Source organism: Rhincodon typus, chromosome 4 (genome assembly GCF_021869965.1).
Source record: "Rhincodon typus isolate 14 chromosome 4, sRhiTyp1.1, whole genome shotgun sequence".
Classification (NCBI taxonomy): domain Eukaryota; kingdom Metazoa; phylum Chordata; class Chondrichthyes; order Orectolobiformes; family Rhincodontidae; genus Rhincodon; species Rhincodon typus.
In genome coordinates this window covers 6,367,951-6,394,513 of record NC_063335.1, presented here as the reverse complement: position 1 = coordinate 6,394,513, position 26,563 = coordinate 6,367,951, and the positions used below count along the sequence as shown (strand labels likewise).

At 37.6% G+C, this 26,563-nt stretch overlaps 1 protein-coding gene across 2 annotated transcripts in view; it reads right to left on the bottom strand.

The window, feature by feature from the left end:
* Positions 1 to 26,563, bottom strand: part of golga4 (golgin A4) — a 128,498-nt gene that overhangs the window by 7,315 nt on the left and 94,620 nt on the right. The window contains exons 17-22 of one of the 2 annotated variants that reach the window (XM_048595648.1): positions 25,571 to 25,684; positions 20,608 to 20,637; positions 18,555 to 18,623; positions 18,378 to 18,453; positions 14,316 to 14,416; positions 10,788 to 10,874 (exon numbers count right to left, since the gene is read on the bottom strand). In XM_048595648.1, coding sequence (XP_048451605.1) covers positions 10,788 to 10,874; positions 14,316 to 14,416; positions 18,378 to 18,453; positions 18,555 to 18,623; positions 20,608 to 20,637; positions 25,571 to 25,684 — 477 coding nt within the window. The remainder of the gene's footprint in view (positions 1 to 10,787; positions 10,875 to 14,315; positions 14,417 to 18,377; positions 18,454 to 18,554; positions 18,624 to 20,607; positions 20,638 to 25,570; positions 25,685 to 26,563) is intronic. The other variant, XM_048595649.1, reaches the window with a different exon arrangement.

The following is a 26,563-nucleotide window of genomic DNA, read 5'->3' as shown; positions in this document are numbered from 1 at the left end:
CCTGGATCCTGAAAATTTCACCATTAGACCTCAATGTCTCTCCACATTGTACAGCAAGGGTTTTGGTGGGGTGGGGTCAAAGATCACTGCTGAATTTTATGTTCCCACTAACTTGGTTAGTGCTGCTTTTGAGATGACCAGTTATCTCTAAAAAGTGAAATGCTTATATTAAACCATGCTGAATATTAAAGAGCTCTTCTATGCTTTGAAATTCTGAACTAAATGGAAAGCACAATTTTTAACAATTAAACATTGATATGGGTGCTATAAACAACACTAATGTTATCTTGTAAATTATATTTACCACAAGATAACCTGACAATTTGCAGTTATCTCCTAGCCGTCATTGAAAAGGAAATTAAATGCTTACGTATTCAAATATTCCTGAAATGGCTGGTCAACTTCTTTCTCAACACAATTTGGCATTATTCTCCATTGTACTTTTTCCGAGAAACTCTGTCACTATTTATACTGCGCCAGCTCTATTTTAATCTATGGCTGTTCAACTAGCTATATTCCAAGGACTGAACAGACAAACCAAGTTCCAAGCTTAAAGTTTCCTATATGACTTCTTAACTAAATCTGCATTATAACTGGAATGATAAAGCTTTAGTCAACCCTGCTATTTTAAATTATAACCAAACTCTCTCACTAAAAATTCATTACAGAAAATTGGTGATGATGCACAAGAATGTCACCTTATCCTGATATATTCAAGTGTACTTCAATCAAGATCAAGTCTCATAATAAGAAGTTTCATTTGTTCTTAATCTGATATACTGTACACAATGTGTCAAGAAAGTTAGAGATAGATAAGTTTTTCTGCTGACTTGTTTCCATTCCCTAGTGGTGGACTGTGCAAAAGCAATGGTGGACTAAGTAATGGATGCATTATTTACTGCGAGAGGGAACATATTGAATACTCCAAGCCAATATTCAAACCAGGGAACATTTAGAAGCCATCATATATTTGATTGCAGCTTTAAAATTGAAATTAGTTTAAAATTCACCTGCAACTATCCAAATAACACAACAGATAATGAAATGAGTTAAATTACTCAAATTTTTTATGTTTGAAATTTTAGTCATGCTATTCAAACAAAACAGCTTGCGTGTACAGTAGAAACAAATCAATTTTTCCAAAAAGCAGGTTTCATATCTGTACAATGACTCCAGGCCTTCATTATGAATGATCATAAGTGAAATTCAAGCACAAATGTAAAAATATATAAAAATACCTACGTAAAGCATAATTATGAAACAAATAAGCTGGTAAGAAGGAAATAATTTGACACTGATGGGCACTTTAGGAAGAAGTATTTGGTAGGTTCAGGATCATAAAACCTAAAAGCACCAACGTGGAACAGGCAATGGAAAATTATGTTTTATAACAAGTACACAATATAAACATTAAGATCTAATAATGAAAATATATCATCTTCAAACTATAGGAAGGATAATGAGGCAACACAGGCTATGACACAGAACAACGAAGATCTACAGGGAATGGGGAAATTCAAATATGAAGAAAGTCTTGAAAACTGGTGCTGCGTTATTTCAGCAATGAAGAATTAGAATTGATTAGAGAAATGCGTTCAAAACAAATAAGGTGTGGGGGAGTAGACATAAACAAGCTATTTCCAGTGATTGAGGTGTCCAGACCAAGCAACATTAGCAATTAGGGATTCAAAATAAGCAACTTTCCCATTCTTCAGATCAAAACATATTGTCCCATTTTACTTAATTTGTCAATTATTTGACCATTCTGCAAATTTATTTATGTATTTCTGTAATGTATTTCAGTTTGTGTTGATAACCTCAAAATGTGGTGTAATCACAAATTTAGAAATTGTGTTGCTGTTCTAAAATTCAAATGATGAACCTAAATTGTGAACAGTAATGGTCCAAGTACAGTCATACAGCAAGGAAACAGACCCTTTGGTCCAACTCGTCCATGCCGATTAAGATTCTCACACTAAACTAGTCCCATTTGCCTGCGTTTGGCCCATATCTTTCTAAAATATTTCCTATTCATGTACCTATCCAAATGTCTTTTGAATGTTGCAGCCATACCTGCATCTGCCACTTCCTCTGGTAGTTCGTTCCAGATGAGAACCACCCTCAGGTCCCTTTTAAAACTTCTCCTCTCACCTTAAAAATATGCCCTCTAGTTTTGAACTCCCCTACCCTATGGAAAAGACCTTTGCTATTCATCTTATCCCTGCCCCTCGTGATTTCGTAAACCTCTACAAGGTCACCCCTCACCCTCCTACGCTCCACTGAAAAATCTCCCAGCCTATGCAGTCTCTCCTTATAACTCAAATCCTCCAGTCTCTGTCACATTCTTGTAACTCTTTTCTGAACCCTCTCCAATTTAATAATATCCTTCTTATAACAGGGCAACCAGAACTGTACACAGTACTCCAAAAAGTGGCCTAACATCCTGTACAACGTAACATGACGTCCCAACTCCTGTACCTCAAAGGTCTGAGCAATGAAGGCAAGCGTACTTCAGGAATAAAGAAAAACAACAAAAAAAGCACCACTTTGTACCTTTCAAACAAATGCACTTTACCCCATTCTCTGTTTTTTGAATTGAAAGTGACTAATGATTCTACCACTTGTCCTCTGACTCAACATCCTGACCTCTTTCATTTGTCGAAAATGGGCACCAGATCGGAGGCCTCTTGAAAATCCATAGGCAGGTACATGGGATAGGAAACATCAAAATGGACTGAGATGTACAAATGGGCTATTTCAGTGTGGTAACAAATGCCTGGAACATTACAAAAAAGAAACACAATCAGTAGCGAATATAAAGTCTTTAGATCAGAAGAGATTTTACAACCTGGTAGCAGGAAATGGATCAATTTTGACCTAAGTGACGAAGCGTCATCTATTTTGAAAGGGAGAATCAGTCACAGTGTAACATTTTTACTAGGGAAGTTTTATATGTTGAATCACCGTCTCTTTGGTTAAATTGGGAGAAACAAGGCGAAATAGTTAATGGCAATACTATGCTATGGATCGTTAGGATAAATGGAAATTTAATGCACTGCTGCTGTAAATCATAGATAAAATGTTGAATACACAGTGGTTGGTCACATGGTGCTCCATATCAATGCCAGCTCTTAGCTAAAGCAATCCAAAACTAATATAAAAGCAAAACAAAAGCAAAATAATGCAGTTACTGGGAATTCAAAACAAATGAAAGGAAGAGTTAGATGTATTTGACAGATTTGGTAGTGCCTGAAGAGAGGGAAAGAATTAATGTTTCATATTGAATGTGATTCCACTTCAGAATTGAAGGATAGGACAAACATGTTGGGTTTTCTGAGGTGGAGGGAAGGAAGAGCAATGAGGAAGAGCAGAGACAGAGAAAACAACAAAGATGCCAAGAAACAGAAGGGAATGGCTGTAAAAAAACAATACATTTGTCCAAAACTAATTTATATTGTCCCACTTTCTCCCCAGTTCTGCTTGTTGCTCTGCTTCCAGTTTCTGGTCAATTTTCGCTTAAAACTCGTCATTGATCCAACCAATCCCTGCAGTCCATGCTGCAACATATTAACATAAACAAAAAGGCTTTCTTCCTGAATTTCAGAAATGCATGTAATATTGTTCCAGACATCAGACACATTTACTAGGTTTGCACGCATATGAACAGGAATGGTGGGACAGCCTTCAAGCCTGTCCCATCATTCAATGAGATCATGGCTGACCTGTGGCCTGGCTCCATGTACCTGCCTGTGGCCCATGTCCCTGTATACCTTTGTTTAACAAAAATTAATCTATTTCAGATTTAAAATAAATTTGTCACTTATTTGCCCATTCTCAAGTTTATGAACACATTTCTGTAATTTACTGCAATCTTAGCGTTGCCAACACCCAAAATGAGTTGTAAAAGTATTCCCAGCCTTCTGTTTTTTGGTTTTAAACTAGCTAATGATTCCATTCATTCCATGACTTATCCCCGTCCCAACATTCTCTGACTTCTTTCATTTTCTATGATGGATACCTGATTGAAGCTGCCTTGAAAATCATGGGGCACTTACATGGGATTGGAAAGCAAATTCACATTATTTATTAATGGCTTGGATAATGGCATATATCCTAATCCAGAATCCACTGCTGTTTGGGGAAGAGTTCCAAACCACTACTACACTTGGTGTGTAGACCAGCTTTTTAACATCTCTCCTAAACCATCTGGCCTGAATTGTCAGACTATGTCCCTCAATTCTAGAATCCCCAACTAGTGAAAATAATTTATCTACTGTTTTTCCTGTTAATATCTTGAAAACTGAGCAGATCACCCCTTAATGTTCTAAATTCTACAGAAAACAGGCCAAATTTGTATAATCTGTCCTCATAACTTAACTCCTGAAGTCCAGGTATTATTCTCGTAAACTTACGTTGTACTCCCTCTGAGGCCAATATATCCTTCCTAAGGTGTGCTGCCCAGATCTTCTCTCAGTACTCCAAATGGGGTCTACCAAGGTTGTGTATAACTGCACCTTAGCTTCTGCATCCTTGTACTGTAGTCCTCTAGATATCAAGGCCAGCATTCCATTATCTTTCTTGATAATTTTCTGCACCTGTTGGTAAAATTTTGATGGTCCCAATCTCTTTGAACATCCACTGTATTTAACTTCATACCATCTAGAAACTACCCAGATCCATCCTCTTTTGTTCCAAAATGGATAATCTCACATTTGCACATTGAAATACATCTGCCACAACTTTGCCTATTTACTTAGACTATCAACAACCCTTTGTAATATTTTATGCTATCATCTACACTGTCTACAAAGCCACACAACATTGTGTCATCAACAAATCTGGATATATTTGATTATCCAAACTATTAATAAATAATGTGAATAAATGAGGTCCTGACACAGATTCTTGTGGGACACTACTGGTCACATCTTGCCAATTTGAGTACCTACCCATCATTCCTACTTTCTACCATCTCTTTCTCAGCCAATTTCTGAGCCATGTCAGCAATTTACTCTCAATTTCATGCACTTCTACCTTAGTTAACAGTGTTACTGATGAGATAAATTGCAAAGGATAGGCTCAAATGTGACTGAAAGATAGGAAACAAAGGACAATAACATGCAAATGTTCATCAGAGTGCACTTTTTATTTATAAAAAGATAAACATAGATTCCAAGGGGATATGGTTAAGGTCTTTACAATGATTAATGACATTGATTCTGCTCATGTGAATTGGTTTTTTTTGAACTAGGTGGAGAGTGAATAAATAAGGGAGGTTCACTGCCACATGTGCGATATCGATTTGATACAGACCTCCAAAACAGAGGTGGAAGAGTTTCTGGCAGTGACAGGATCTCCTCACATAATAAGTTAGTTGTGACGAGTGAGATCATTTACTGCAGTGTTCAGGAGCTTGTTTGATTGTCCTCAACACTCACAGCATCATTTACCAGCAGTAACCAATGGTGCACTGAAGTTTAACCATACTGAATGGATCAATAAATATCTTCCTATTTTCTGTGTAAGCATAAATCAATGGCAGTGACTTAGAGGTCGACAGTACTTGTATTAATCTTACAGCTGAACAATTTTTTTTATCGTAAATACTTTCAACTCAAAACTTGGCTGTTTAAACTGTTCATGTTATAATATTATGCACCCATCAGTGAAGCTGATGGGGTTTAGAAACAACGTAGTGATGGAATATAAACCAAGCCTTCTAAATAAGCAAATGAAATGAATTTGTGAGCAATCACCAATGATACTCATAAATGCTATGAAATTATATAATAGCACAGTATAACAGGAAGCTATTTGGGTCTACACGGGTTCATACAAAGAACAATGCAATAGATTCCACTCCCTCCCTCTGTTCTCACACCTTAACTTTTCTCTCTCTTATGAATAAGCAGTTTCCTTATGCAGACTACATTGAATCTATATCCATTCTTTGTACCAGTCAATGCAGTCCAAATGTGAATGACTTAATTGTAAAAAAAAGTCATGTTTCCTTTGATTCTTTTGTCAATTTCCTTAAATTACCAAAAAGCTCTGGTTTTTGACCCTCAGCTTCTGGAAATGAGTCACTTTACTTACTCACTTCAAACTCTTCTGGATTTTAAACAAGTCTATCAATTCTCCTCAGCCTCCTCCACTCCAAACCTTCTCCAGTCTATCCATGTAATAGCAAACTATCATCACTGGAGCTATTCTAACAAATCTCTGTTCTCTCCAAAGTCTTAACATCCATCCTAAAGTTCGGTACTCAGAATTAGGCACAATCATCCAACAGAGGGAGCACTTGTTTAAAAGAGCACAAGGTACATACAGAGATAGTAAGAACTGCTGATGCAGAAGAAGTGTCCCGACCCAAAACGTCAGCTTTCCTGCTCCTCTCATGCTGCCTGGCCTGCTGTGTTCCTTCAGCTCCACACAAGGTACATACATATGAATTAGGAGCAGGAATGGCCATTTGGTCCCTCAAGCCTGTAATGGCATTTGGTAATATTATGGCTAGTTTGATTGTGGTCTCAACTCCATTTTTCCTGTTGGCTCCCTATACCATTGTCTCTCTTGTCAACTATTAATCTATCCAACTCAGTCATAACAATATTTAATGACCCACCTTTCATTGCACTTTTGTATTAATAGGCCTAAACTAACAGGTAATGCAATCCAGAATCAAGACTGCTAAAAAAAAATTCACAACATGATTTGGCACTCTTGTATTTTTCAATACCTTTAGAGCATTAATAATCCAAACCAAGTTTTGGTTTTTGAAAATCCAGGCCCAAAACCAAAGACTAAATATATGAGATAAATGCGAGACAATGGTCTACTGATACCATGTTCGGATTTTAAATGCCTAAAGGCTTAAAGTGAAAGCAAAGTCTAAAGGAGGTAAGGAGATCCACATGGTCCTGACCCAGAATCCAGCAAATGCTGCTGCAATGATTACCTGGCCACTGAAGTATCTGGGACATTAGATTTCAGAAAAAAAAATGTTGGAGCAGCATCCACGGAGAGAGGGCAAACTAACGTGGAGTCTAGGTGACTCTTCTTTTGAGAGCAAGTTAACTTGCTCCCTCTCCATGGATGCTGTATGACTTGCTGTGATCTCCAGCATTTGTTGTTTTCAATAGATTCCTGCATCTGCAGTAATTTACTCCTGGATTTTAAAAGTACCGAGTTAGTATAGGAGGCTGTATAATGAGGATTATTAAAGGTAAAATTTGGGAACAATGATCTGGATCAGAAATACAACTGGCTGTGGACAAAATACAGAGGGAGAAAACTTGTGTACATGAGCAACAGAATCTGAGATCGAAACCTACAATTCAAAGGATGATTTATCGTGAGATTTTAAAATTTTCATCCCACTCAAGTTGAAAGCTTACAGAAACTTTACATGATGGCAATATATAAAGGGGTGAAGATGATGTCATATGTCAGAACAGCAAAGTCTATACATCCATCAAACAAATATCAACTCTGAGACACGTTACTATTTTGCAAACTACAGGCAGTCCGTGGGTTCTTGAGTCTGTTTGTAAGTCGATTTGTATGCAATGTTGAACAAACTAGAAGTAGCTGTTCTTAAGCACAGGAAATGTTTGTATGTATGGACTCATGTGCGTAAGTATGTCTGATCATAAGTTGGACGTTTGTAAATCGTGAACCCCCATACTTGTGTTTTTTAAAAAAATTTTTCATTCATTCATGGGATAGGGGAGCCCTTGGCAAAACCAGCATTTAAGGTCATCCCTAATTCCCTCAGAAGGTGATAACTATCTTCTTGAAGGTAACTAAACTTCAGAGGGCAGTTAGGAGCTCGCTGCACAGCCGTGGGTCTGAAGTTACAAATAGGTTACACTGGGTCAGGGTAGCAGATTTCTTCCCTTAAAAGGCATTAGTGAATGAGGTGTCTTTTACTACAATGTCACCACTGCTAAAACTAATTTATTATTCAATTTGTTGCTTAGTTAATTACCTGGATTTAAATTCTTCAGCTGCAATGGTACAGTCTGTACTCATAACGTCTGGTCATAGACCAGTTCTCTGAATTACTAGTCCAAACTACTATCATGAGGCTACCACATCCATACGTTAGCCAATTCTCTGCATTATTACTGTTGGGTATTGTGGCATCTGAAGCATAACCATTAGGTTTACTTGCTAATACGAGGTGGGCCTTTGAGGTTCCCTGCAAGGAAACTGTTTAAATAGATCCCAAGGTATGGACTGATTGTTTTTAGATAGGCAGCTGCATGATCTGCCCTTTTGTAATTTCAAGGTTGGGGAAAATGAGGAAATAATCAAGTTTTCTTCAGTACTCTTTTTCTCCCCTGCAAGATGAATCATATGATTTGTTAGCATTTTTACATAAATTTTGACAACTGGCACAGGAAAGGCTTTTGAAACATTTTGAAACAGATATAAAGTCTTTACCGTGCTAAGAAGACAGGCAAGTTGCTAAAGACTTTCATCTTTCCCTTATCAGAACAGACATAAGAATACCAAAATTTTAACTATCACAACATTTTTTACTTTTGTATACAACCCCCATATAGGCTGCCTTCAGTTATTTGTATTAGGCGAAGTACAGACCATTGTCAAACAGCTAATGGAAAACCAAACACAAATGTTGGATGTGATACTGCAACTGAGTACTGTCTGTTGAACAATCCTAAGTGTGCTATTAGCTAATAACCCCTTGGCCAGTGTAGCTTCTCCCTTAATATAAATGTTGTGATTGTTAAATATTTGGCATTCTTGCACTTGTCCTGATGAGTGCAGGATGAAAAGCTTCAGCCATGCAACATTCTCTTCAACAAAATTTAAGTTCTGTATTACAAAGTGACTGTTTGCATGTGTTTTATTTCACTTTCAGTGGCAGATGAAAGCCTGGAAGCTTTTTTCTGAAGAAGGGTCTAGGTCCGAAACGTCAGCTTTCCTGCTCCTCTGATGCTGCTTGACCTGCTGTGTTCATCCAGCTCTACACCTTGTTATCTCCAGCATCTGCAGTTCCTACTAGCTCTGAAGCTTTTTGATCTTTAACTTTTATCAAACAAATACCATAACATGACATACGCATTGGGAAAGTACTTGAGTAACTATTGTGAATTAGAATACATATCTAATAATATTTGTATTTAGTAAAATACATATTTTAAGAAAGGTAAGACCATTTACCATGTTAATGCAATTTATTTTTCTACTGCTAAGCTAAGCTGTGCTCCTTTAAGGCAACAAGGTACAGTAGTATATGCAGAGGTCAACTTCTGACTAATTACTTTGAGCAGATCACAAAGGTACAACATTATCATTAATTTGCATCTTAGGTCCAGGACAGAATGGAACACTTAATAGGAAAGTCACAGAAGTTCAGTGGGTCAGTACAATTACTTGTTAAGGGCATCTTTTTAAACACAAAACATCCAATGTCAGCTCAGTCATTAAACCAATTAGACATATTATCTAGCTTATTTCCCATATTTTTGCAGTTCATATGATGCAACCAGTTAATTCTACAACACAGCAGTGATCTCGGACCTTATAATCAATAGAAACTCAAATGGGCGCGTAAGTCCCAAAGAATGCTGGTACACAAACAAGGGATTCTAAAATACTCACTATGTTGAACTCAGAAAATAATTTTGAAGCATTATTGATAACAAAAGACTAATCTAATGGCATCTGCAAATCTATTTTTTACCCACTTATAAATGGTTTTCACTTGTTAAAATTGACTAATTTTTTTTTTAACTTGAGCACTCTGTCAGAATGGTGGCTTTCACAAATTCATAAAAGGATTTGACTAAACAGGCACACTACAATAATTTGTAATTCTGACACCAGAAAAGAAACAAGTTTGTATTTCTACAGAGCAAGCATCACATCTTCAAGACACTCCCACTTTACAAACACAAGATAACATTTGGAAATGTCTTGCTCATTCGATGTTTTATTGGTTGGATTAAGTTAAATCAATAAATGATGAAACTTTGGTATTTGGTTTGAATTTTTAAAATTTTGAATTTTTTAAAGTTGTTGCATGTACTTGCCATGGGAAAGTTGGCTTAGGGTAAGGAAAAAAGACTGATAATTTTGGGCAACAGACTTGAATGTATGAAATATAAGCAATGGACAATTAGAGTTCTAATTTGAACTGTAAATAGCTTTTGTGTAACAGATTAAAGTCACATGATTCAATTTTGTCACGAGGATCATTATTTTACACAGTATCCATTCTCCCTGAAGGAGAAACAACTTGGCAGCATTTCATTTATAGATATAGTTCTGACCAAAAATCTAATTCATGGAATCCCCAGTGTGGTAACAAGCTATTCGGCCCAACAAGTCCACACTGACTCTCTGAAGAGCATCCCACCCACACTCAGCCCCCTACCTCTTCCCTGTGATCTTGCATTTCCCACGGCTAATCCACCTAACTTACACATCCCTTGACACTATGGCCAAAGCACCTAACCTGCACATCTTTGGACTGTGGGAGGAAACCGGAGCACCCGGAGGAAACCCACGCAGACATGGGGAGAATGTGCAAATTCTACACAGACAGTTGCCCGAGGGTGGAATTGAACCCAGGCCCCTGGCACTGTGAGGCAGCAGGGCTAACCACTGAGCCACCCTGCCGTCGCAATCTAATTGATAAAAGCCCTGAAGGTTTTGTTACAAACTTGAAATTTGACAGTAACGCTGAAAATCCAGCCCATTATCGCTTCTAAAATTAGTTGAGAAAACTAAGAAAAAACTGAATGTGGACTTACTGTAGATCGAGACTCTTCTCGTTCTAATATCTTTTGTGTCTGCTCTGCTGGGAACTTCAGTACAGTGGTTATAACTTTTGCCAAAGTCTGAAATAAAAATGCAATATAAATGAAAAAAACCCAAATGATTACCTCAAAAAGATAGTCTGGAAATAAACTGTGCCATCCTGACATTTAATTGATTTGTGGGCTGCAAATGAGTTAGCTATCTCTAACACAAAAAGCTCAACAGAATAGTCAATATTGGCTCGACATAATTTTGCTGAAAATAGTCTAGCCTCTGCTAGACACTGAATTATAACACGAATTATAATCATCACCTCAAAAGCATGAGTGCCAAATAAGAGCTTGACGTGTGCAATTTTGAACAACATTCATTTGATAAAATAAATCACCTTGAAGGCAAGAAATCTTTCAAATTCAACTGAGAAGCAGTCCACAATCAAATACAATTAACTGCTTTAAAAAACTGTTTTTAACAGGAAGTGATGGCATTGTGGTAATGTCAATAATCCAGAAACCAGCTAAAGCTCTGGGGGCATGTGTTCGATTCCCACCTTGGCAGATGGTGAAGCTTGAATTCAATTTAAAAAGTAATTCTGGAAGAGCTAATAGTGACCACAATGTGAAGTGCTGTATTTTGGTAAAGCAAATCAGGGCAGGACTTTGACACTTAATGGTAGAGTCCTTGGGAATGTTCAGAACAAAAACCTGGGGGTGCAGGTTCATAGTTCCTTGAAAGGGGAGTCACAGTTGGACAGGATGGTGAAGAAGGTGTTTTGTACGCTTGCATTTACTGACCAGTGCATGAATTCAGGATTTGGGATGTCATGTTTTTTTTTGCAGCTATACAGGACATCGGTTTATTCAATTCTTGTCTCCTGGCTATAGGAAAGATGTGAAACTCAAAAGGGTTTAGAAAAGATTTACAAGGATATTGCCAGGATAGTTTGAGCGATAGGGAGAGGCTGAAGAGGCTGGGACTATTTTCCCTAGATCATCAGAGGCTGAAGGGTGATCTTATAGAGGTTTATAAAATGAGGGGCATGGATAGGGTGATTACCATAGGGTGATAGGTCTTTTCCCAAGGTTGGGGAGTCCAAAACTAGAGGGCACAGATTTAAGATGAGAGGGGAAAGATAATAATGGGGACCTAAGGGGCAACTTTTCACACAAAGGGGTGATAATGAGCTGCCAGAAAGGTAGAGGAGGCTGGTATAATTACAACATTTAAAAGGCACCTGGGTAGGTACATGAATAGGAAGGGTTGAGGGGGATATGGGCTAAATGTTGGAAAATGGAACTAGATTAATTTAGGACATCTGGTCGGCATGGATGAGTTGGAGCAAAGGGTCTATTTCTCTGCTGTATAACTCTATGATGACAATACAAAGAACAGTACAGTATAGGAGCAGGCCCTTCGGCCCACCAAGACTGCGCCAACACATGATGCCTGTCTAAACTGAAAACCTTTTGTCTTAGCAGTTTGTTTGTATCCCTCTATTCCCTGCCTATTCATATCTCTGCCTATTGTCAATTATTGTAAAAATCCATCTGGTTCCCTAAAATCTTGTAAGAAAGGAAATCTGTTACCTCGTCTTGTATTTGTGACATAGCAACTTATAAATTAGGAAAGGAGTAAGCCATTTGGTCTTGCAAGACTTTCTGCAACTTAATATGATCATGGTTAGTTATTCAAATCAATACCCTGTTTCTGCTTTCACCTTCAAATCCCTTCAGCCTCAAATGCATTTTGTGGCAGAGATTTTCACAAGTTAATCACTGTGTGAAGAAATTTGTCCTCATCTCAGTTCGAAATGGCCTATCCTGTATCCTTAGATTATGATCCTTGGTTCTGGACTCCCCGGTCGTTGGGAACATCCCTCCTGCGTTTACCCTCTGTAATCCTGTTATAGATCTTTATGAGAGGTCACCTCATTCTTTTACAAACCAGTGAATATAGTCCTTATGGAATCAGTCTAGCACTTCCATTGCATTCATTCCATAGCCAGAACATCCTTCCTCAAATAAGGAGATCAAAGCTGCACTCCAGGTATGGTCTAACAAGGCCCTACAATTGCAACAAGACATCCCTGCTCCTGTACTCAAATTCTCTCGACATGAAGGCCTTCTGCACCTTGAACTGCCCCTGTATGCTTACGTTCAACGACTGGTGTACAAGGATACCCTGGTCTCAATGCACCTCCCCTTTCCCAATCTATTAGCACTGAGATAATAATCCTCCTTCCTGTGTTTGTTCCCAAAGTGCATAACCTCACACTTACCTATATTATGCTTGATCTACCATACTTTTGCGCACTCACTCAACTTGGCCAAATCACACCAAAGCATCTCTGCATCCTCCTCCTGGTTCACCCTCCCACCCAGCTTTGACTCCAGATCCACAGCAATGTGATTTGACTCTTAACTGCCTTCTGCAAACAGGGGTGGACAATTAGTGTTGGCCTAACAGCCACATCCTATGAATGCATTGATTAAAAAAAAAAGATTGCTTTAGTACATTTTAGGAAACAAATTTATTCCAAGTGTTACAATCATGAGAAATAGTTCAAAGTGGAGTAAAATAACTATTTGATGCAGCAAAACATGGTAGAATTTTTGGGTGCAGTTACCAGATGGGAAATTGCCATCTCTTTTAAAACAATATTCAATGGAATAACACCATGCATATTTCCAAACGTTGATGATATGTTCGATATATTTGAAACTGCAGTAATATTAAAGAATTTCCTTAAACACGTCAACAGGCTAGATCCTGTTTTCAAATTCACATTTGAAATGGAGCTGCTCTAACAGAGTTCTTTCTTCAAACTGTTATGCTACCTAATGGCTACCCTCGTCAGATCATTGTGGCTATATATTGCGTAAGGTCACAAACAGGCTTGAGTGCTTCAACTTTGGCCCTGGAAAGCATCCGGTCTACCTGGGATTACCTTCATAGGATATTGTGTCTTTAAAAATTTGAGCAATTGGCAAAGCTAGCCATTTCACACTGCTACTATGCAGTACCACCATGAGTGACATTGCCCACACACAGGAAGTTGCTGTCAGGTCAAAAAGTTGTTCTTCCTATTACACAAATGAATAATGTCGTATATGAATTTCAGTGCCAAAAGGATGCCAGATTTGTAGACTGTGCATCCCTTTGATTAGTAGATCGTATCGAACAGTACATCCCTTCAATTGCTTGCAAGAAACAAAACACTGACTGTAGTCAACTAGCCTACATTTGCAAAACATAGAACACTGAATCCAACATGAGATACTTTTCAACAATTGGACACCACTAACCTAACAATTCCGAGTGCACCATTAATTACACTGATAACTAATTTAAGATTATTGCTTGGGTTTGCGATGTGGCCTACATATGTTTGGTAGAAGCTACACTTATTTATATACAGAGCCCAGCCCACTGCAGACAAAAGAAAATTGTCCAGGCAATGCATCTTCTCAATAAAGCAAAAGCTTGCGGGACACTGCTCCCTCAAAAATATGATACTGTACCTTAGTTTCCTTTCCCATCATGTATTCAAAAAGCACCTTCTTAAGATATTCTAATTCCGTGGGTTCTGTTATCAGAGAACCATCAACAGCATAATTTCCATCTGTTCAGGAACACAGTTAGAGGGAGAATCAGAATAAATCTTAACAACACCAACATCTCAAAAGAAAAAGTTTTTTTTTTAAATTGACATACTAACAGAAAAACATTTAAACCAATTTGACATGTCAATAAAGGTAGCCATTGCTTTAATTGATAGTGGTTGTATACAATCATGCTGAACGAGATAGGTTACAGCCTATGCAACTTATGTCCTTCTAGCCCACTTAATTTTGTTTCAACATCAGGTGAATAGCTGCTTTACTCTGAATTATTTGACAAAACATGGCAGTCGAAGAAACTTAAAATGCATCCTGGCCCAACAAAGTCACTGCACCAGTGGACCCCTATCCCACCAACTCTTCTGGCAATTAACTGTTGAACAATTATCCCTAGTTTTGCTGCCAAATTAAGAAGTCATATGTTAAGAAGCACTGGTAGCACTGTACATTATTGAAGATTTTGTCCTTCTGACAAACCAATGGGCTACATCACACAACAGACCAAAGTATCAACAGAGCTCATGTTCAGCCATGATCTGACCAGGCCACTGGTGTCACAGCACAAAAAATGTGCTTCTTTAACCATTGGCTCGTTATTAGAATAGTGAACCTAAACAGCTCTATTCCTAATACACATCACAACCTTGAACTGTCCCAGATACCATAATTATTACTATAAAACACTCAGAACTTTATCAAAAAGTAGGCACTTGTTTCTGATTGAATGGCAGAGCAGGCTCAATAGGCCAAATAGCTGAATTCTGCACCTATACCCTATGGTTTTCATGGGAGAGAGAAGAACTTGGCTCAAAATAAAATAGAGCTTAGGATAGAGATAGTGAGAATCTTTTTTTTCTTTCAGAAGGTAAAAAGCCTGTGGAATCCTCTTCCCCAGAGAATACTGGAGGCTGAATCGCTGATTATTTTGAAGACTGAAGATTTTTGATGGACAACAGAGGCAAAGAAAATGGGGGTAGACAGGTTAATAGTACTTCAGTCACAATCAGATCAGCCATGATCAAAGCAAATAGAAATATAATAAGGGCCTTACCACTAAGTGGCAAACTCCAATTTCTGTTATATCATCTAAAAACATTATTCCTTGTATACTTAAGCTTAGGTTACTAAGTAGTGAGCCCAATATCAATATCTGGAAAATGCCACTGCAATTTTCCCGCCAGTCTGAGAAACAACCTTCCATCATTGCTTTTTCTCTGTCAGTCAAATGCTGCATTCATTCTGCCCTTTAATCCCATAGACTTGAATATTGCTAACAAGTCTGTTAAATACATTTGGAAATCCCCTGTAAAACTCTTCAGAAGGTCCGTGCAGACCTCAATGGGTTGAATAGCCTCTCTATTTTCTAGGATGACATGGTGGCTGAGTGGTTAGCAGTGTTATTCCAGGGACCTGGGCTCAATTCCAGCCTCAGCCGACTGTCTGTGTGGAGTTTGCACATTCTGCCCATGTCTGTGTGGGTTTCCTCTGGGTGCTCTGGTTTCCCCGCCCCCCCACAGTCCAAAAATGTGCAAGCTAGGTGGCTTAGCCATGGGAAATGCAGGGTTACAGGGACAGGGTAGGAGAGTAGGTGGGGGTGGAATCCTCTTTGGAGGGGCAGTGTGGACTCGGTGGGTCAAATGACCTGCTTTCACACTATAGGCAATCTATGATAAATAGATCTTTTTCAGATTGGCAAGGTACAATGAATGGGATCCCCCAGGTGTTTACACTGGGATCTCAACTTTTCACAATTCATAGCAATGATTTAGATGATGGACTAGAGACATAGATGCTAAATTTGCAGATGACACAATGAAAGGTTACAAAATATGTTGTGAAGATGACATAAGGATACAGTGTGTTGCGGATTGATTATGCGATTGGATTATATTCCAACTTCCAGATTATTATGTGGGAAAATGTCAAGTTGTTAACATTGATATGAAGCATAACAAAGCACAGTATGATTTAAATGGAGAATGACTGTGAAACTCAGGTGCAGATGGATCTAGTTGTTCTTGTGCAAAAAGTTAGTATACAATAACAGCATGTAATCAAGAAGGATAATGGGATGGATCCTTAATAGGAGAAGGATTGTATGTAAAAAGGTTTAAGCTTCAGTTACTATTAGTGAGACCACATCTTGAATACTGGTTCTGTTCTCATTATTTAAGGGTGTAAATGCACCAGAGGCAGTTGAGAGGTGGTTTACGAGATGGATAGCTGAAACGAGCAGATTGTCTTGTCAGAAAAAAATTGGAGAGGCAGGCATGTCTTCACTGGAGTTTAGAGTGAGTAGTGATTGCATTGCAATCTGTAAGATTCAGAATGGTCCTGTCAAGGTGGGCGTGGAAAGGATGTCTAATCTTTCAGATGAGTCAACAGCTGCTTTAAAATATGGACCACCTTTCAGTTCAGAGATGAGGAGAATACTTGTTCTTTCAAAGGTCAAATTCTCTCCCATTATTTGTTCTGCTGTGCAGAAGTCAATGTGTCAGTGTGCTGGTCAGTTCCATAGGAAGACTGCTCAGGAGCTGACTGACTTTGGAACTTTGTGCCACAGGATGCAGTGGAGGTAGGGTCATGTATTATTTTAAGGCAGAGGTAGATTGGTTGTTATTAGACAAAGGAATTGAAGCTTATCATGGGTGGATGTGAATGTAGATTTCAGAACAAAAGCAATTCTGTCATGATCTTATCGAATGGTAGAAGTGCAGAATTACCTACTTTTGCTAGAAATTCCTAGTTTTAGATCTATATTTCATACTATCCTCATCAACCCTCTCCACAACTCCAAAACAGATCCCAATCAAGTTGGTCAAACATTATTTGCCTTTAACAAATCAATACGATCTTTTATTTATTAGCTCATACTTTTTAAGATGTCAATTAATTTTATCTTGGATTACTGTCCCCAAATGCTTCTCCACTGTCAACATTAGACTGAACAGTTTCCAATTGTTGTGTTTAAATATCTCACCCTTTAGATGGAGTAAAACATTTGCAATCATTCAATTTTCAGACACCATTCCCACATGTAAAGGCAATGACTGTGGTGACAGTCTTCAGAATTTGCAGCCCAATATCCATCAGTAAAATCAGATGTATCCTATCTAGTCTGGCTGAATTTTTTTTTAAGTTCCTTCTCTTCAATGAGAACTGCTGCTGCCTCCTTTTTTATTGTTACATTAACAGCAACCTCTTCATCAGTGAAAACACATGAAGTACTCATTTAGTACCTCAGTCACATTCTCTGCTTCCACATGACTTCAGAAACAATTCCACCTTTCCTCTGAATAGTCTTTGATATATTTTTAATATTTAGGTTCTCTTTTGCATTAGCTAATGGCACAGTCTTGTGCTCTCTCTGATTCGTATGTCCTTTCAGATCTCCTGTGTCCTTTTCTATATTTAGCTTGGTTTTCTACTGCATTTATAACTTCATATTCATTATAAGCTTCCTTTTTGTGTTTAATTTTAAACGTTATGTCTTTAATCGTTTACGAGGTCTAAGCTTAGATGGCCTCCTTTTCACCTCTCTTGGGTTTCTTTATTCTGTATCTGAATTATTCCCTCCTTTAAAACCTCCAACTGCTCAATTACAATTCTGTTCATCAATTTTTGATTCCAATTCACCCGAGTGCTGTGTTTTCTGTGTCACCAGAATCAATTCTCCTCCAATTGATAGTTTTAATGCTTATTTGCTTCTGAGCTTTTCTATAAAGGATCTAAACTTGATGAGGTAATTGTTCTCCAAATACTTCTCCAGCAAAACATGACTCTATTTGCTCCAATTCATTCCCAAAAATACATCCAGCACAGCTCCCTTCTTCTTGGGATTATAAATGTACTGACCAAAGAGGTTTCTCTGCAAACATTTCATGAATTCCTCCTAAAAGTCAAGAAATCAGCATCTCCCCAACCTGTCCGCATTAAAACGAAATAGGATTCCCAATTTCTCACCTCTATATGGTGTTCCGAATGGTGACATACAAGAATTTTTCTCATGAACCTTAAGTTGATCCTGAAGTGAATGAATCTGGTGGGAAAAGAACAGAAGAACAATTCAGTGGATAAGAGTTTTGGGTGTAGAAACTAACCAAAGATTTTACCATAGAAAATGTAAAATCTGCCTTTCACCTGCTCTCGAAGCTCCTGTTCCTGGAGTCTAGCATCATTAACAAGGGTAGTTTTCTCTGCTAGCTGTGCCTGTTAAATAAAAATACATTAGCATTGAAAAAAATTCCAAACTGCAAAGAATTGCAATTCACGAAATGGGATGTGTTTAGACAAGATATCTAACATCAGTGAGCAGATTTTGCCTTTGCATTGACAATCTCATTTACAAATGTACAAATATAAAGACCAAAATAACACTGACACAACGTAGACCTAGCATACATTCTCCATTATTTGAATTAGCTTTTGTCCTGGAATCAGAGTACATTTGCCCGTATCTTCAACATAATATGAAGCAGGGCCTCTCCAAATCAATGTTGAACTTGAGGCAAATGTATCCTGTTTCATAACTCTGACGGATTTAAGAATCTAGCTCATGCGAAGTAGCAACAAAATTAAAAGTGGTTCAGTAACTCTAGTGGTCAAACACTGGACTCTCAACTCCCAAGACAGGACATGTTTCTCATTTGGAACAGCAGAATTGTGTTTGAGAAGTCATAATTATTGTGATGTTGCAACAAAAAGGCTTCTTAGAAACTGCACAAGTGGTAATAACTGCTTGCTTTGCTGTAGAACTTGCTGGCTCTGTTTTGAACAGTGACAGTTTGGAGAGGATCTTGTTCTATCGAGCTGACTTAGAGAAAGCCTGCTAAGAAACAGCTGAGTTGGAGATCAGTTTGTTATGCAAAAGGAGCCCAGATGATCTCTCCCATTTCTGGACAGAAAACCCTCTATATATCAGTTCAGTATCAAACCTAAATGTTCACTTGAAAGAGTGCTTTCAAAGAATATCTTAAGATTGTATTTCCTGAGCAAACTGAGCCTGCAAGACTTCAGGAAACAACCACGCATAATTCATGACGTGACCACATTTTCCAGAACAACAGAGCAACAAATTCTGCCACATCTTACATTTTTAACTTCAGGAATAACTCTTTGGCCAAAATGTTTTTTGTTTAGAAAACTAAACTGCAGAGAAATCTTTTTTTCCCCTCTTTTCCTTTTCCACTGTGTTTGCTGATGTGTCTTAGGGATATTTATGGGGCGAAATACTTAGACTTCAATATTCAATCACAGAATCTCCAGAGTCTGGAAACAGGCCATTTGGCCCACTGAGTCCACACCAATCCTCCAAAGAGCATCCTACCCAGACCCACCCCCTACCCTATCCCTGTAACACTGCATTTCCTATGGCTAACACACCTAGGCTGCACATCCTGGGACACTATGGGCAAGTTAGCATGACCAATCCACCTAACCTGCACATCACTCGACTGTGGGAGGAAACCAGAGCATCCGGAGAAAGCCCATGCAGACTACTGACTATCTTGACCAATCACTGTATCTTAATTGAATAAATTTTATTTTGATTAAAAAAATTGTGTTTATTAACAAAACCTGGTTGATAGATTCCGTTGTTTAAAACCTGATATAGAGAAGGTATTTAATTGGTCATCTTGGTTACTGGAAAAGTATTTTTATTTTATATTGTGACCATGAACTGTTGTGACTACAGCAACAATGCACTCTTTCAAACTCAGTTATAACAATATGGATAACTGAATAAGTGCAGACAAGCAATATAATTTCAAGTATTAAAATCAAAACATAAAGCACAACAAGGAATGGGTGACAAAAAATGCATCCATTTTATGAGCACTTTAACAAAAATCAAATTATTAAGTACAAGTAGATCTGAAAGACCAAAATACAAAGTTTTGGGGAAAAAAAAACATGTATAGAACTACTGACCATATTAATGAAGATAATAAAATAATACTTGAGAATGCTTTACATATGTATTCATTGCTGTAGATACTATATAAAACTACTTCTGAGGAAGGGTCACCGGACTCGAAATGTTAACTCTGTTTTCTCCTTCACAGATGCTGCCAGACCTGCTGAGCTTTTCCAGCAACTTTGTTTTTGTACTATATAAAACTAGCTTTGTCTGGATAACAGTATTTGAATATTAGCCAGGAACTGGCATCAAAAAGTTTTCATACTGTCTCACCTGCAGCTCTGTCACTGTTAATGGACATTCCTGAAATAAAAGCAATCAAAAAGACAGACATAAAAATACTAATAAAGTAGTTTTAGGGCATAATTATGCTTGAACTCTTCATCAACATGGTCTCTGGCAACTGTATAACATCAGTGGAAATCTTTCTGGCATTTTCCATTGCAAATTCTCAGACAATTCAAGTCTCCAGATAATATAATAAGTCATCTAATTGGATATATTCAAGGCAATAAAACATAATGTGGGGAATAGTCACCTATTTTAAACTGCCATCTTGACAGGCATCCAATATTATAAGTGCCCGGTCTAATCCTTCATGAACATACCTACCCAATGTTAATTACAGCAGGTCTGAATGCATGAGAAATTTGCAACAGACAGATGGGAATACAACTGCAATATGCAAATGAGAGTCTGATCATCAGATTTCAACAGTTGCTTGAATTCAACACTGATGAAGCAGATATTCTAGATTTCAACAACAGGCAGCTAAAGGTGGGAAGAAGCAAATGTTTCCATCAAGTAAGTGGTATCTTTAAATAGCACTGCTCATAGATCAGAAGGAGCAGCTGAGCCTAACTCTGATTCTACAAACAAGTCTTCTGCTGTGGTTGGCCATTCCCTTTCCACACCATCCTTTTTAATCTCTCTCAATCCTTCCTCCCTTGTAATTGTTGCACCGACAACTCTCAAACCTAATCCCATGCTCATATCCCACTCCACCCAAAAGAAAAACACCCTCACCATTACTACCAGTCTGCTCTGAAAAGCAGTGCTCTCTCAAAGGTCTCTTTAAGGGCTAATCTACTCCGATCGTGACACCCCCACCTCAACCTTTCAATGTTTTCTGGTTACCGAGTGTCCCAATAGTTCTTGGCTTTCTCAATATTTCAACGTGGCTGGCAACCAAGTGGAAAAAGAAGAAAGAAAAAATGGTAATCTCTATTAAGATTGGAATGGCTTCTGCATTCTCAGGATTTTCAGATTTACCACTGCTCTCCTGCCCACAAACATAATTCACTTCCACAAAGCCGCATTCCATCCAATTACACTTCCTTCTCCAGCAATACTCGTGTCCTAATATGTTGACAAATAAACAAATTAGAAGCAGAAGTAGGCAGTTTGGCCTCTTGAGCTTGCTTTGCCATTTCAATGATCATTGTTGTCTGAATTAGCCCAATCCTATGTTCCCATTCATAAAACTTTGACTCTCTTGTCTATCACAAACCTAACTCTTTAAAAATGTTCAATAGTCTACCTCCACTGCTCTCTAATAGAGAATTCTACAGATTAAAGGATGAAAAAGATTCTCCTTATCTGTGTTAAATAGGAGACCTCTTGTTCCTAAACAGTGTCATCTAATTCTTAGGTCTTCCTCACCAAAGAGGAACATCCTTTCACAATCCACCCTGTCAAAATTCCTTAAGTTTCAGTCAGATCAACTCTCAATCTTCCAGACTCAAATGGAAACAGGCCAACCTTTTCTCATAAGGTAATCCATTCAACGCAGGAAAGTAGTCTAGTGAACCTTTTTGAACCATTTCTAATGGTACACCTCTTTTTTCAAATATGCCTACCAAAATTGCAACATTACTCAAGAAGTGATCTGATGAATGCCCTGTACAGCTGCAAAACTTCCCTACTAAATAAAAGCAAGTACTACTGAAGCTGGTGATGTGAAATTAAAACAAAAAGTGCATCTGTGGAGACAAAAACAGAGTCAACATTTTGAATCTAAAGTGATTCTTCTTTGGAACAAACACTCCGGACTGAAAATATGAACTTTGATTTTGTCTCTACAGATGCTGCCAGACCTGCTGAGTTTCTCCAGTATTTTGTTTTTATTCCCTTCTTTTTTTTCCACTCCCCATGCAAAAATGATAATATTCCATTTGCCTTCCTGAATGAAAACCCTCCTGAATCACTTGCTGCACCTACCCACTAACATTTTGTGACTCAAATATCAGGACATCGGATCCCTTTGTTTAAGAGGTCTGACACTCAGCTAAAGCTAAGTTTTTGGTTGATATCAAGATAGAATTCTGATAGAGGAAGCCAAGGATACATTGGAAAACATCAGGAATGATAGTGGAAGACCAGAAAGATAAGCTATGACAAGCAATACTCTGGCCACAATTTGGTAGACTAAAATAGAACCAAGCAAGTCCCAGGAAACAGTGGGAAATCATTGGAGGTGGATTGTAGGGACAAGCATGTCAAAAGTTGATAAGGACAGCAGTATTAGTCACATTGGCTCTGCTTTGAGATTTTGATAACGAAGGACTGGGTAAATAACAAATCTTTCTACATAGCAGAAGCCTTCAAACTGGGATGTTTAACTTCAGTAAGCCAAGGGCATTCCTGGGTATGAGATCTCTAATCTTTCTTCTGTATTGTTGATCCTCTAGCGCATATTTCTGCCTTGGGTCATTAAGTGAAAAAAATTTATATACCTTAAATGTACCTCTCAGAAGTTAGAAGGATTAAGAAGGCGTCATTACTTAAAGGAATTTAGTCACAAAGTCTGAAAATCACAAGTACACAAGCATTAAGCTATGTAGGTTACTCAAGAGTTAAAGATGGGCAGAGAAAGCTGTGGTTCATTATTGCTTATTTCAAATGTAGCATAGTAAAAAAGGTCATTTGTGATGGATTTTGTGATGTTATGAAATATAAAAATCTTTAAAACTTAGAATGAATTCTATCAGAATAAAGTATAGCACTAGAAAAGCTGTAAAGAAAATAATCTTCAATTAGGCTTTCACACAGCTGAGTTTCCAATTTACAGAAGTTAATACACATTTAGAAAAAGAGAAGTCTTAGCAATAGAAAACAGAAGTGATAAAGAACATATGGTAGGAACTGTATTTGAGATACAAGAATAAACAGTATGATCCCATAATAGAGATTTTCTTAAGAGTAACAAATTAATGCAGTCAGCAGAACAGGATTTTTTCCAATTACATTTTATAAAAATAGATCCTACAGGTGAGCTATAATTAGCTTTTGGGACATCTTCACTTTTCTTGCATTATTGAAATGTTACGTGCAAAGGTAAATATAATGTGTTAAGTATATGACTGTGAATTTAATAATATTTACACCTTTTGGATCCAATGCACATCAATAAAAATGTTTTACTGCGAATCCCATTTCCCAGAAACCAGATAATGTGTCAATGCCATTTCTTGAAAATCAGGTAAAATATGCCTTAACTACTTTGCATATTGTTTTAAAGATGAATTTAATTTTCAAGGAGATTTTCAATGGGTAACCTCCTTCCAAATTCAATACAGCCCTACGAACAGTATCTCAAATCTGGTTATCTGAAAATCGCAAGTCATGTAAACATTTTAAGTGCTATTAAATGACTGAAAAAAAAACTGACGCTTTGAAGAGTCACTGAACAATGCAGTGGCATGCTGACTAATTAATTACTTTGCGCGTGCTATTTCCTATGTGTGTGATTGGAACAACCCTTGACCACATTTCAACCCAGCTCAGAACTACACTGCAAATCTTCCATTTTGATTTTTTCTCCAATGCTTAAGTGACCTAAAGTGAACACAGATATTAAATTGGGACCTGACCAAAGCACTCTCCAGCTTCAGTATGATGCATTCCACCACAGGTATTGTGAAATGTCTTGAGAGCTGATATCCCTTAAAAACTCAGTCCACAGTTGCCAGTTTTGGGAGATTCAAAGGTTTTGCTCACAGTTCTAGCAACACTTTGAAATAATGTCAACATGTAACTCAATGTTGATTTAATCTAGAAGGGTAAAGAAATAATCGCTTCTGAAAATTTCCCCAATTCTATTTTATAGTTTTGATCCTTCATTTCTACTAGTGAATAAAATAAAACTGTGTGCTGTAAAAGCTGATTTGAAGATTTAGCATACTAATTTCTACTTTAACAACTATCCTCATTCGCAGGTTGTGGATGTCACGGATAAAACCAGCATTTACTGCTTTTCTCTAACTGTCTTAGAAAAGAAGACTGCAAGCCTAACTCAAACACTGCTCTGACTGTGTAGTCACATATAGGCCGGACAATAGAAGGGCAGCAGTGTCAGTGAAAAAGATAGAGTTTTATGACAATTCAGTATGTCTTTTGGTCACATTACTATCTTTCCAATTGCACATTTATTTATTTAATTGAAATTAAATTTCCAGCTGTTGTGATAGGTTTCGGACTCCTCCACAGCAAACGTCACACACAGCAGGATACAAAGTCATCATAACTGAAGTCTGACAGTGACCTTTTCTTTCTCCTTCTCGAATCCTGCTCTGTATTTATTGTAGTTTTGAACACTTCTTTTATGGCATCAAAATCTGTTCCATTTATAAGGAAAACTTCTTGAATTGTATTAACAATTAATATTTTCAAATTGAAATTAGATTTGTACTTGAACTTAATTAACTTGCAGGGTTACAAGGATTCAACAGGTGGGTATGTGACCGGACTGCTCTGGAGAGATGCAGTGTGTATATGATAGGTCAAATGACCTCCTTCTATGATGCAGCCTTTCCTACTCCAAGTAGAGATCAGCAGAATCAGGAGAGTTTAAGTTGGGTAGAACATATGGCTCAAATTACAGCTCAATGCATTTCTGAGCACACATAATTTAAAGAAATCCTAAATAGATCCAGAAAACACCAATTTTGATGGAAACAGAGTTAGTCAGCTTTTTAAAAAATAAATCTATTGTGGGTGATTTTTTCAATTCCTAATAGACCTTCAGCTGGATGTACTGTCAGTTTATATTTAGCATGTGTCAATTCACCATTTAGTTGGTGTTATTTATCTTTCCTATGTTGTATAACTCAGCAGGTATGCTGAGGTAACTCTCAATTGCAAAGTTTTCAAATATTTTATGTCATAGCACTAGTTGATGAATTTGTCTTATTTGTTTATGATGCTTATCACAGAATTAGCAATTAGGGCACTTTACCTGTTCAATATTCTGATTTCCCCCGTTAAGCTGTAACATCTGATGCTGGGCTCTTAACTCCTCTAGTTCTGCCTGCAGTTCAGTCACTTTAGCAGTCATTTCTTCTTCTCGAGACTTAAAAACATCAAAATTATTAAGTTACAATCACATTTACTCATGCACATTTCATCGCGTCTTGGGAATGGAAGTGAAGAAAGAAAGACAAAGGTTAAGATCAACACTAGGATTAAGAACACAGGCACATGCTGTCTTATTCTTCAAAGAACTTGCAAAGTTCCTTTACAGAAAAACTTACATGGCACATCTTGGCCTATTGTCCAGCAACAGGTATTTCATATATGGTGGACTCTTGGCTAACATCAGCATAGCCCATATTTCAGTAATAACTAACAATATATACATGATTCTTGCAAAGTTTCTTGGAGCTTTCATCTACCTTTTCTGTAATGCAGAAAATGTGCTGGGCAGTTCTGTTTATAAATATAATGCCTGGTACTGCCATATGAATGTAGAAGGTCAATATAAATACAATACTGCTCACAAATCCTACCATAGGTTTCATTGATTTCCATTGGGTAATGAAACATCAATGAATATTGGACATTTTAACACAGCAAGATAAGTGATCCAATTAGCATACAGTCTTCCTTTGGCACTAAAAGGAGAACAGCCTAGGTAAAACCTGGAAATGCATAAGGAATTGGCTGCAAGAAAGAAAGCAACGGGAACTAGACATGGATTATAGATAGAGGCGGATCGTTACTGAATCAAAAACCCGAGCATTCAGTTATTCCCTATTGTTTCATTGATAAATTCACATCAGAACCACAGTATAAATTTACAAATTATAATAAAATGGGGCAAGGAATAACTGTAAAGCCTGATGAACCACTGAAGGAATCAGAAAGACCTACAAAAACGTGAACATGAAAAGAATAATGGCAGATGAAATTCTACACAGCAAAGTACGATAAACAGGCAGAGGATACCTAA